Raw genomic sequence first — 14,043 nt, 5'->3', positions numbered from 1 at the left:
TTTGAGGCACAGCAGATGCCAAAGGTATAAAGTGATTCAGTTAAATTCTGCATACTTTAATAAAACAGAAAAACTCTACCAAAAAATTTAATTCAGCACATTTTCCTATTACTCCAGTGTTCCAATTAGCTGAAGTCTGCCTGTGGGTCTTTAATCTGTAATTGTTATCTAAGATCCAGAACCAAAGCTAGAAGGTATGCGTACATACCTGTGTGTGAGTGTGCGTACAGCTTTAATGAGAACGTTTAGGAGTCATGCTTATTTTTTCTATCAATTATGTGTATCATAATGTATAAAAAAAACTCCAGGCCAAATGAGTTATAAAATAGGCTTTAAAAAAATTAAAATGAGTTACTTTCTCAAATATTTTTAACTGTCTTATTAGCCCCAGAAATCACATACTGCATATTTTATTCTGTTCACATCACTATTCTTTCCAAAGTTTATATTTTGTTACACATGGCATTTCATTCAATAAAAAAAGGAATCAATAAGAACCACCTCTTTGACAAACCAACCTTCATCTCCGTGGTTAATTCAGTTGGTACTTGATTAGAGGAATGCTGTTCACTGCCAGGTGGTACAGTTTTAGAACAAAAAAATAATAAAATTAAATTATCTCAAATGCTAAAATGTAATTATCTAATTATCTAATATCACGCATCCACTCTCAGAAACACAGATGAGGTTCTATTACTGTTTTAAAACTGAGATTTATTTATTTATTTACTTTTAAAGATTTTATTTATTTGACATTGAGAGACAGTGAGAGGGAACACAAGCAAAGGGAGTGGCAGAGGGAGAAGCAGGCTCCCCACTGAGCAGGGAGCCCGATGTGGGACTCGATCTCAGGACCCTGGGATCATGACCTGAGCTGAAGGCAGACGTTTGACTGAGCACCTCAGGCACCCCAAAACTGAGATTTTTTTAAATTAAATTTTTTTTTTTAGAACAAGCTCTGGAAGGTGCTTTTTAAACTCTTTAAAGTTTAAAGCTTGGGGCGCCTGGGTGGCTCAGTTGTTAAGCGTCTGCCTTCGGCTCAGGTCATGGTCCCAGGGTCCTGGGATCGAGCCCCGCATCGGGCTCCCTGCTCAGCGCGAGGCCTGCTTCTCCCTCTCCCACTCCCCCTGCTTGTGTTCCCTCTCTTGCTGTCTCTTTCCCTGTCAAATAAATAAATAAAATCTTTAAATAAATAAATAAAATGTAAAAAAATAAAGTTTAAAGATCTTTAGAGTTTTTTAAGTTTAAAAGAAAAACCGATAACCTAATGCACAATTATAGGGATTACCGTCAACAATACTGTATCATAAACTTCAAGGTTGTGAAGAGACTAGGTTGTTCTCAACACAGAAATGATAATTATGTGACATGATAAAGGTATTAGCTAAGCCACTGTAGTAATCATATTACAATACATAAATCTATCACACCGACATGTTGTACACTTCAAACTTACACAATGTTATATGTCAATTATATCTCAATTTTTTAAAAAAGGAAAAAAAAACATAAATGATCGATAACAGGTAAGGTACAAAAAAGAAGGCAACAAGTGTATTCCCCTCCCACCTTCTACACATAAGAAGGAAATATGATATACGGCTTCTTCAACATTGATCCCAGTGCTGCTGCTTTAATCAATGGTAAAGTAGCTTTCTAAATACTATACTGAACTACTTCCTATCAATCAAGAAAATGTTCTAAGATTTTTCTTTCACCCACCAATTCCCATCTTCAAATTAGCTAAAAGAGGTATGCAAAGCAATCTTTACTCATTTTGTCTTTGTGGTGCCTGTGAATTGGTATATTTGACATTTCAACAACAAAAAACCAGAAGTTAAAAAAAAAAACAAAACTGGAAAATGAACCTTGGTAGAAGAAACACCCTTGGACACAATTCATTAGTCTGAAGGATAAGTTTCTTAGAAAACTCTGTACTGGTTTCATGAAGCCAACATCTGCCCTATTGAACACAAGAAGAATCTTTTAATACATAGTGAGAAAAATTAAGTCAAACAGGTAGGCATCTACACTGCTTACCTTTTCTGTAAGAGTGCAAATCCTTACAAATTTGTGTTTCCCAGGAACAGGAACTTCTACCAAGAATCCCTCAGCCATGAGCTGGTGGGACAAAGCTTTCCACCAACTCTCCGTTTGATCCTTGCCACTGCCAAATAAACTGTGTCTGCGATACTGATCGGCAAGTCGCTGGGAATTCTGAAATTAGGAAGAAAATCAGTATCTAATAATGCTTTCTTTAGTTAAACAGGATAAGTAAAATAGAACTGTCTGTTCCTTTTTTTGGATTTAACACTAAATTTCAGCTTTAAATACCTACAAAATTTATGCCCATCCTGCTTGTTCTGAGTACTTAAGTCATATAAATAAATATATGACCAAAATAGTGTTCCTTTCCTGTGTGAAATAATGGCAGGTAATTTCACATATAATCCACACGCATTTTCCAATGCCTAACGTTGGATAGGTTTGGAATAGTTAACCTAGGCTATTTAGACCTTTTATTAACATACATTACCGTCCTTAACCATTTCTGATTTAGCTGCTTTACGGAGATATTCTAGGAAAAGCAAGTGTATGCTATACAGATGCAGTTTTTGAGATTTTTTTTTTTTTTCCTAAGTGAAGGGAGGATTCCAGTGGGAGGCTCTGCCAGGGCATCACATTCTGGCAATGCTGGGGGAGCTAGTCTGTCACGTGCAACTCTCTTGTCCTCTGATGGAGAGGACTCCCCCCACCTTCACTCTCTGTAAAGTACTTTTCCATTCACTGTGCCCTCTAACCACCTCCTTCACTTACCCTACACATTTAAGTACTACCTTTAAATGTCTATAGTTTTCTATGAACATAAGGCTTTATGGAAAGTTGCTCCTGTCTAATGTATTTGTGGTGAATACAGCAGATGGTCATTCAAGGGTCATGCGAACCTTCCCCCACTGTAACTTCTTTTACTGTAGAATCTGCGAAGTTACAAATACTGTTTCTCAAAATCCCTTTCAGCTCAGGTTCTGGGTATGATTTAAGAGGCATTTTTACATGACATCTCTAAGCAGGAAACGAGGTAAGACTACTCTGTAGCTATTCTTGCAGGTTTGCAATGATTGTGGAGGTGTCTGCTTCTTATGAGAAAGTGTTAGCCAAGAACCCAGCATACAACTACTAGCTTCCTAAGTATCAGAAGGCATCCACTTTTTGGATACAGATTATAGCAAGTGCAGGGTGGTTACCGGAGCAAGCAGAAGGGGAACCTCCCTGCTTGTTACAGCTCCCTGTTCAGTGCACTGTGGGGTCTGGTGCTGTAGCAGCAGCTTCCCAAACTGACAGATAGCTTCTTGTCACAGAAGAGGCAGCAGGTCTCATGACTGACTATTTTACAGTACAGTCTGTAAGTTTTTTAATGCCCAGTAATAAATGGCTTTCTGTTTAAACTGTCTGGAGTGATTATGAGCAAATATAAATTCTGTATTTTAGGTTACACTTATATTTCAAAAACATTCATCCCTTGAATATGTCAAGAGGTTATTGTATTCTAAAACTTTAAATATAAAATGTAATCTAAAATTTTTGAAACAGCCACAGGCCGTCAGTCAACGTTTTTACATTTCACCTATATTCCATGAAGGTTTAATAATCAATGCATATAATATATATACAATGGAATATTATGCAGTCATCAAAAGGAATAAAATCTTGCCCTTTGCAATGACGTGGATGGAACTGGAGAGTGTTATGCTGAGCAAAATAAGTCAATCAGAGAAAGACATGTATCGTATGACCTCACTGATATGAGGAATTTTTAATCTCAGGAAACAAACTGAGTATTGCTGGAGTGGTGGGGGGGTGGGAGGGATGGGGTGGCTGGGTGATAGACATTGGGGAGGGTATGTGCTATGGTGAGCACTGTGAATTGTGCAAGACTGTTGAGTCACAGACCTGTACCTCTGAAACAAATAATACATTATATGTTAAAAAAAAGAAAAAGAAGAAGATAGCAGGAGGGGAAGAATGAAGGGGGGGAAATCAAGGGGGAGATGAACTATGAGAGACTATGGACTCTGAAAAACAAACTGAGGGTTCTAGAGGGGAAGGAGGGTGGGGGATGGGTTAGCCTGGTGATGGGTATTAAAGAGGGCACATTCTGCATGGAGCACTGGGTGTTATGCACAAACAATGAATCATGGAACACTACATCAAGAACTAATGATGTAATGTATGGTGATTAACCAACATAATAAAAAAATAATCAACGCATATAAAAATCCAGGGATCAAAATCAAAACAATTCATAGGATGAGTTCCAGCAGACATAACTCAACAGACATAACTCAAGCACTAGAAGGTTCTCTATTACGAATGTATTTATCATTTTGGAACGTTGAAACGTGAATAAAAGTGAAAGAGCCTTGGGATGTCTGGTCATGATCCCAGGGTCCTGGGATTGAGGCCCGCTTCGGGCTCCCTGCTCAGTGGGGAGACTGTTTTCCCTCTCCCACTCCCCCTACTTGTGCTTGCCCTCTTTCTCTCTTTTCTTTCTGTCAAATAAATAAATAAAATCCTAAAACAAACAAACAAAAAAAAGGGAAAAAGCCTAAATAAAGCCGATCCCTCACACAAAGGAAACCTATGCTGCCTTTAGATTAAAGTGGAACAAATTCCCAGCAGAGATACTTCAGTGCCTAGAAACTGAGTTTAACATATAGGCTTCTGATAGGTTAGTTAACAGTCTATAACATACATTCTATTTATCTTAAAAATAAAAATAGAAATAGAATTATTTTTATTAAAATGGCTAAGTAATAAGCTTTAGTATCATGGTGATTATATTTACCAAAATTTTATTAGAACAAGATTTAGAGAAATAGAAACACCCAGGTACAACACGGTACCTTTTTCCTTGTTAACAATCCCTACCTAGCCAACTGCCTTTGGGTTGACTTGAAAAGAATGCTTAAAATCAAACACCAGAGAATTTCAGAGCTAGAAGAACATTGGAGCTCTTTGATCTACGTGGTTATTTTTTACTCATATTGCTAACAAAGAATCAGAGGCTCAAAGATGTTAAGTGGTAGCCTAAGGTCCTAGAGCTAGGAGTAGAACACAGGCCTCCAGAGTACTAGTTCTAATCTTTTATTACTATGTATCATGCGAATACACACACAAATATACATATGCAACACATACATATACAACATAGATACTACATATACATATCCCACATATACATATACATATATATATATACACACATACACATTGTTTGTAGTTAGTACAGTAAGACTACCTGGATTCAAGTCACAGCTCTGGTACTTACTACCTTTTTGACTGGGCAAGTTACTTAACTTACCTGGGCTTCTATTTCCTCAGCTGTTACACAAGTACTAACAAAAGTTTTCTATCTCTTGGGGATGTTGTGAAGATTGAGTAACCAAGACAGAGCCTGGCTCAGTAACACTAACTTTCTTTTTATTAGTTAACAGCTGATCCTTTAACTCAACCTGAATTCCCTAATCTAAAAGAAAAAACATTACAGGGGCACCTAGGTGGCTCAGTCGGTTAAGTGTTGACTCTTGATTTCTGCTCAGGTCATGAACTCAGGGTCATGAGATTGAGCCTTGGCAGCGGGTGTAGAGCCTACTTAAGATTCTCTCTCTCTCTCTCTCTCTCTCTCTCTCCCCCTCTGCCCCTCCCTCCCACATAAGCACATGCACGTGTGCACTCTCTCTCTAATAAATAAATAAATCTTTAAAAAAATAAAAGAAAAACCACTACTTAGTATCTAGTCAGATTTCCCTGTAACACTGGTAATGGTTCTCTACATCACTGGGGGCTTACCCTTGTAGTAGGAGATTCTATTGCTTGCAAACTAGTAACACCAAAGGTATTGAATTGCCTAACTGGTACTTATTAGCAATCTCAACACTAAAATTATTCTTCTAGCCTTTCCTTTCATAAGAAAAAAACAAACAAACCCTACAAAACCTAAAGTGAATGAACGCATTTACTAGTATGAAGCAATGAGATTTTTTTCTAATCAGCAGGGAATAATTGTCCTTCCCCTCATGATCAATAATCTCAAATACTATATACTGTGTGAATAAATTTATACTGTCTTGTTTCCATGCCCAGAAAGCTGCTGTAGAGAATACAGGGATTTGGGCATTGATTTTAAGGAAGGCACATGTTACAGATCCACTCCTTATCAATCTCATTCATTCTAGTATCTCCAGATCATTCAATCTAAAAATAAAAATGCAAAACTGCACGTGAACAGCATAATGAAAACAAAGGGCATTAGACCAGTAGTCAGGAAAGCTGCTTGCTTATCCTGATTCTGGCACAAAGTAGTATGACCTAGGCAGGTCCTCCAACTTTCAGGGATTCAGTATCAACCACTGTCGAATAAAGTGATAGAGATAAATAGTCTTTTCGCTCTAGGAGTCTACACCTCCATGGGACACACTCAAAAAGGGAAATTATCTCATTCTTTTCTTTTAAAAATCAGGTTGGGAAAATAAGGAGCACCAAACTGGCATATCAAGGAATATGGAAACCTACTAACTGATGGATAAGTGTTAAAATAAAGAGAGCAGACTGGCTAGAACCCACGATCCAAAGTATCACTTTCTGATAAAAGCAAAAATCTCTGAACCTCTAGCTAATAGAGAAAACAAATAAATCTGCCACTTGTCTGAAGTAACTTCTCTAAAAATCACAATTGTTTTGTGTGGTAATTCTTTCTGCTAGGAATGTAACACTCCCCTCTACCTTTCTTCCCTCATTCCATCTCTGAATGCCAAAATCTACTGTGTCTCCCACAAAAAAGAAAGCTCCAGTGATACTGATAGAATCACAAAGACTTCTCTAATTTCCTGGCTATTAACAAGTACTCTCTCCAGAACTTATATTTATTCTTACGTACTTTACCTCTTTCAATGCTACACTATACTATTTCATCCCAAGTAACACCTTCCATACTAGAGGATGAGTTTCATCTAAGTCAGGCTTTGGATTCCCCACAAAACAGAGTGCCTTACACACACACACACACAAAAGATGTTTAATAACTAGTGGAAAAAATTGGTATGAGCTCTAACTCTCAAGTTTATTTATTTTTCAAATTTTATTTATTTATTTGACAGACAGACATACATAGTGAGAGAGGGAACACAAGCAGGAGGAGTGGGAGAGGGAGAAGCAGGCTTCCCGCTGAGCAGGGAGCCCGATGCAGGGCTGGATCCCAGGACCCTAGGATCATGACCCGAGCCAAAGGCAGATGCTTAACGACTGAGCCACCCAGGCGTCCCAACTCTCAAGTTTTAAATATCTATGTTCTTAAAGTGTGAAACAAGGCCACAGTTTCTGTTTACATTTTAACTTCTTTTCTTTTGCCTCTTTCCTACAAGCCAAAGAAGCTCACAGCTACCCCTTCAGGGCTTAACAAAGTCACTTCTGGAGCTTTATTCTAAGTGCAAAATAAAATCAAAAGATAAAAAAAATAATTATCTCTTTGAATATATTTCAATCAGACAAAATAGCTTATCCAGAAAATTAAAGGGATAACCCTCTCCTGTTCAATACTTGGAAAATTATAAAGGGTGATTAAAACCACCAGTAGTTTTCTAGTCTGCCCATAGTCAAAGCATCTTTTATCAAAAGTATTACCTAATTCTGGAGCCATTGACAAGACTTAACACTTTGATAATATGATCAGGAATGAGGTTTCCCTTGACGTCCTGGATGCAAATTAAGTACCGTGTTTCTGTTTTCTAATCCAGAAAATGATAATTGCATACCCTACCACTCATTCATACAGGGTGTTTAAAAATATTTATGTGGTGAGCTACTTAGACAGCTAAACCAAAGTTTCTTAGGCAACATTTCTACTATTTAATTTCTAACTAAACTTGTGCTATTTAAAAACAAAATTTTAAACTCCATTCACAAATAGCTGGATGGGCCGCATAACTATTTATACTATTAGAAAAATCTTGTATAAGAAAGGAGAATCACATGCTGCTTAAATTATATTTCTTATATATATGTACAAATATTATCTCTTTAAAACTGTTTTCAGTTTAATATATTTATCATCTTACAGATCAAAATTATCTACAAAGATATCAATTTTCCCTAAATTAGTTAAGGTGGACGATTTACTAAATTCCTAAAGGAATCACAATTATAATTTTTAAAACAATATCCCAATAGATACCAAGATCACTGAAATGGAAGGGGAAAGAAATTACCTTATTTTCCCTGTAGTTAATGCCTACAAATTTCTGTTAAGTGGTACTTTTTGAAAAGTTTTACACCCTTATCTAGCAAGGGTAGTATAAAATTTCACAAAGAATAAACTTCTTAATTTGAAGACTCCCAGAAGGGACTGTCAGTATAAGCGGTCTGACTTGGCTTTCAAATAATAGGTGAAATCTGATCCCTCTTGTGGCCAGTTCAAGTTGTGTAGGAGCCCACTTACACTTATTTGTTGATACTGGATACTGCTGGCTTATACCAAATTAAAACAAGGATAATTTTTATAAATTACACATGCAATTGGGATACACAGGTTTTGAAGATGATAGAGACAGAAGAAATTTTCATAGCTCTCGATTAAACTTAAATCTATCCCTTAAAAAAGATACTAGCCAAAAAAAAAAAAAAAAAAAAAGATAGCACCACTCAGCAGCTAAAACCAAGTTCCTTAACTTGGAACACTACTTAAATAATTAATTAATAGTGGCAACACTATTAAATTTCTAATCAAACTGGTGATTTAAAAACAAAATTATAGCGGGGCTGGGGGAAAAAAGCCCAAAAAATAAAAATGCACACTATTTTAAACTCCATTCAGAATCTAAAAACATCACTACCTGAAAAGTTAACATGTTTTCATTAAAAATATTTCACAAGTAACTTAACATGTCCCTTTCTAAACAAGATAAAAACTCAGAAAATATTTACATGAAGCATTCAAGTATTTAACAAATAAATGCTTACCAAATTATTTTTTAAATTCTACATATAAAGTGAGAATATTAATCTCCACTTTTAAGTATATTTTTAATAAATATATATATTTGTGAAGGATTCTACCTCCCACTTTGGTTTATTCAACTAATAGCAATGCATAATACTTGGCTCTCCTTTACAGACTTCTAAACCAGGAATAAAATCATATGAATAAAAGGACTATAGACTGTAAGGGTCATGACTTACTCAAAGTGTACTTGCAAATGTTAGCATAATTCTGGAATGCTAATCATTAAAAAAAATAAAAAAGTAGCTGAATTGGCTATCACTATTTATTCAATGGTAAAGCCAAAAACAAAACAAAAACCTTGGAATTTTAAATACGATAAGATGATAAGAAACAGAAAAGAAGTATAGAAAACTATACTGCCAAATATTGTTACTGAACTTAGACATTTACAAATAATCACTGAATTAAAGTTTTGCTCAAAGAATTTACTACACTCCAGGGCACCAAAAGAGACAATTTTGTTCTACCTATCTCCTGATACAACGAAAGCTAACTCTTCTTGATTATCCTAAGAAAGACCAGTTTAGGGATTTATCCAACTGTAACCTAATAAGCTAATACAATGCTTCTAGAATGAGGTGCAGAGCTGAACATCAACTTGAAATATGAAAACAGCAGTATATGTGGTAACATGTAGGTTTTGTCAAAAGTAACGAATGCAGTGCAATTTAATTGGAACTTAATATGGCTCTCTGACTTTCCAATAACTCATCTAAAGCCAAAGCTGTAATACTAAGACAACAAACTTATGAAGAAAAGTGTAACAGGAGTGTAAGAAGAACTATGAAGGTGATTCACAGGTATACTTACAGATCCTTGGAGAAATAAAATCGGAAGCCCAATTCCAAACCTTTCTCCTAAGATTTTCACAGCAGATAATAGCTTGAAGGCTTGTGGACCAAAGTCCTGTGATGAATCATCTGAGTCATCAATGGAAGAGCAAGTATCCAATCTAAGTAATAATATGATAGAAAGCTTAGCTTAGGCATATACCTTTAGAAATAAAAAGACTTCGTGTAATAATTAACCAAGTTAAAAAAAAAATCTCAAATATGCCAACTGCTTCATAAGTTACAAACAAAGTTCATTACAGCCAAGACCATGTGAAGTACGTAAAACATGAAATATAAACCATAATATAGCTTTGTATGTTATGTTGATGGTTCTCAACCCTAGTACTCTGGAACCCAAATTTCACAGGAGGTACCTCGGACCATAAACAGAAGAGTAGGGAGATTCGAGCAAGCAGAATGCAGAAGTATACCTTGAAAAGCTCCACTCGACTGATTATATAAATACGGGATTTTTGGGTTAGGTTGTAATGGGAGAAAAAGGTGGTTGCAAAAAAAAGTAACTTAAAAACCAAATCTCCTATGCAATAAATTATTAGCTTAAACTCTCATGACTGTAAAATATGACACAAAGATAAACTGCACCTCATTTAAGTCCACTTGGAAGTTACATTCCTAAGCCATCCTTCAGGTAGATTTGGAATTATCATTAATACAAATGAGAATTCTTTAGAGCTGGTTGAGAACAAAAGGACTCCTTAGAGAAAATCAACTAGTACATTTCAACTACCTAATTCCATTACTTTCTTTATAACAAATAGCTTTGAAATAGCAGTAAGAATACAGTCAATATTCCAGATATAACATGTTTGGGGGGGAAAGATTACATTTAGGTTTTTCCTCCTATTCTAACTTCTTTATAGGATACTTAGCTCATTAATTTTCTTTTCTAGTATGAATATTTAAAGCTATCAGATTCTCACAAAGTACCACCTCTGATCTCCCAAGTTTTAATGTATATTATTGTAATCATTACTAAAGTTTTAAAAATGTTTTAATTTCCAGTCTGATTCTCTTTGATTTATGAGTAATTGAAAGGACATCCAAATGGCCAACAGACACATGAAAAAGTGCTCAACATCGCTCAGCATCAGGGAAATCCAAATCAAAACCTCAATGAGATACCACCTCACACCAGTCAGAATGGCTAAAATTAACAAGTCAGGAAACGACCGATGTTGGCGGGGATGTGGAGAAAGGGGAACCCTCCTACACTGTTGGTGGGAATGCAAGCTGGTGCAACTACTCTGGAAAACAGTATGGAGGTTCCTCAAAAAGTTAAAATAGAGCTACCGTATGACCCAATAACTGCACTACTGGGTATTTACCCCAAAGATACAAATGTAGTGATCTGAAGGGGGACACGCACCCCAATGTTTATAGCAGCAATGTCCACAATCGCCAAACTATGGAAAGAGCCAAGATGTCCATCAACAAATGAATGGATAAAGAAGATGTGGTGTATATATATACGATGGAATATTATGCAGCTATCAAAAAAAAAAAAAAACAAAATCTTGCCACTTGCAATGACATGGATGGAACTAGAGGGTATTATGCTGACTAAAATAAGTCAATCAGAGAAAGACATGTATCATATGATCTCACTGATACAAGGAATTCTTGATCTCAGGAAACAAACTGAGGGTTGCTGGAGTGGTGGGAGGGATGGGGTGGCTGGGTGATGGACATTGGGGAGGTTATGTGCTATGGTGAGCGCTGTGAATTGTGTAAGACTGTTGAAACACAGACCTGTACCTCTGAAACAAATAATATATGTTTAAAAAAAAAAAGATAGTATGAAGGGAAAAATGAAGGGGGGGTATTGTAGAGGGAGACAAACCATGAGAGACTATGGACTCTGAGAAACAAACTGAGGGTTCTAGAGGGGAGGGGGTGGGGGGATGGGTTAGCCTGGTGATGGGTATTAAAGAGGGCATGTACGGAATGGAGCACTGGGTGTTATACACAAACAATGAATCTAGGACCACTACATAAAAAAAAATAAATTTTTTAAAAAGTGTTATTTTTAATTCCCAAACGAATGAGAATTTTCTTTGTTTATCCTCTTATTTCCTTCTAATTCAATTTCATTCTGATCAGAAAAAGTGGTGTGCTTAATACCAATACATTGAGAACTTTTGAGACAATGCTACAGTCTAGTATAAGGTCCAGAAAACTTTTTTATAAAGGGCCAGATAGTAAATAGTTTAGGTTTTGTGTCTCTGTGTCGCAGCTACTGGGCATTCAACTCTGCAAAAACAGCCACAGACAATATACAAACAAAAGCGTATGCTGTATTCCAAGAAAACTTCATCCACAAAAACAGGCAGCAAAGTGGATTTGGTCTACAAGCCATAGTTTGCCAACCCCTGCTCTAACACAGGGTCAAATTTTTATCAATGTTTCATGTATGTTTGAGAAGTGTAGTCTCTAATTCAGTGCTTCCCAGCCAGTGTCCTGTAAATGGATTGTAGGGGTGCTGTATAGTTAATCACGGTTCTGGACAGAACCTGGACTGGAGTAGTATATAGCCTAGTGTGCTATATGGGTATTATCATTAGCTTTGGGGATCATGAAGTGAAAATGTTTGAAATACATTGTTCTAAATGCTGAGTATAGGGTTCTAAATAGCAAGTGTGTGATAAATCAAACTTGTTACTATGTTGACCAAATTTTCTACAGCTTACTCATTTTTGGATTGCTTAACCTACCAATAACCAAAAATTATATCAAACTCTCCTACTTTAATGGTGGAATTGTTGGTTTCTTCCATCTGTTCTGTCAGTTTGTGCTTTATACATTTGTAGGGTTTTGGGGTTTCTTCGAGATGCATAGAACAATTCTGTCCTCTTGGAGAAGTAACTTTTTGTAGCCAGAGATCATCTTCATCCCTAGTAATTATTTTTTTGTCTAATAGTAACACAGCTACCATGCCTACATATATATGGCTAACTCAACTAGTTATATCATTTGTTTTTATTTTTTCAATTAATATGCAGTTAAATTGGCTGTGTATCTGTGCATATGTAAAGTTTTATGAATTTAAACAGATCTATTGATTCATAAGCATAGATTCATCCAACCACCACAATCAGCTACCATCACAATCAGGACACACAACAAATCCATCACAGTAAACAGTCCCTTGTGCTAGCCCTCTGTAATCACACCCTCCACCTTGCTCTAACCTCTGGCTACCACTGATCTTTTCTTCATCCCTATAGTATAGTCTTACTTTTGAGAGAATATCATATAAATGGGATCACACTGTAAAATTGGTATTATTTCTTCTTTTAAAAAGTTTGGTAAAATTTGCCATTTAAACCATTTGGCCTAGGGAATTTTATTTCCAAAGGTTTTTAACAGATCTAATTTCTTTAAAGTCATACAAACTATCCAAGTTATCTACTTCATTGTGGGTGAATTTTGTTAGTTTGAGGTTATCAAGGAATTAGGTCTGCTTCCTTTAAATTACTGAATGTACATGCACTGAGTTATTCATAGTGTTTCCTTATGATTCTTTTAATGTCTATTGGGCCTGTAGTGAAATTCCTTTCATTCCTGGTATTGATAATCTCTGTATCCTCTTTTTTTTTTCTTGTTAGAAATTTCTACCAATTTTATTGACCTTTTCAAAGAATGAGCTTTTGAGTTCTTTGGTTTTTCTCTTTTGTTTTTCTGTTTTCTATTTCATTTATGCTCTTATCCTTATTATTTCCTTCCTTCTGCTTCCTTTTAGCTTACTTTGTTCTTATTTGCTTCCTAAGGTGGAAGCTTAATTACAGCTTTGAAACTTTTCTTCTTTTGTAAGTATTTAATGCTCTAAATCTCCCTCTCAGTATTGCCTTAGCTGCATTCCCATACATTTTGGATTTTCATTTCATTTGGTTCAAAATATCTTCCAGTTGACCTTGAGACCTCTTCTTTGACTCATGGGTTACTCAGTAGTGTGCTATTTAATCTTCGAGTGTTTGGAGACTTTCCTGATATCTATTATTGGTTTCTAGTTTAACTCCTTTATAGTCAGAAAACACACTCCATAAGAACAGAATTCTTTTAAATGTATTAAGGCTTGTTTTATGGCCCAGAATATAATCTACATTTGTGAACATTCCATCAGCACCTGGAAAG

General features: G+C 36.0%; 1 protein-coding gene across 4 annotated transcripts in view; it reads right to left on the bottom strand.

Moving 5' to 3' along the window:
- Window positions 1-14,043, bottom strand: part of WRN (WRN RecQ like helicase) — a 145,847-nt gene that overhangs the window by 30,483 nt on the left and 101,321 nt on the right. For all 4 annotated transcript variants that reach the window (XM_028087591.2, XM_028087592.2, XM_028087594.2 and 1 more), the window contains 4 exons: window positions 9,869-10,010; window positions 2,041-2,217; window positions 1,869-1,963; window positions 519-570 (listed from right to left, as the gene is read on the bottom strand). In XM_028087591.2, coding sequence (XP_027943392.2) covers window positions 519-570; window positions 1,869-1,963; window positions 2,041-2,217; window positions 9,869-10,010 — 466 coding nt within the window. The remainder of the gene's footprint in view (window positions 1-518; window positions 571-1,868; window positions 1,964-2,040; window positions 2,218-9,868; window positions 10,011-14,043) is intronic.

The sequence above is a fragment of the Eumetopias jubatus genome, unplaced genomic scaffold (genome assembly GCF_037043125.1).
Source record: "Eumetopias jubatus isolate StellerSeaLion01/CBP00866 unplaced genomic scaffold, mEumJub1_p1.0 scaffold_2, whole genome shotgun sequence".
NCBI classification, from domain to species: Eukaryota; Metazoa; Chordata; class Mammalia; order Carnivora; family Otariidae; genus Eumetopias; species Eumetopias jubatus.
The sequence above is the reverse complement of the archived record's forward strand: the minus strand, read 5'-3'. Positions and strand labels throughout refer to the sequence as shown.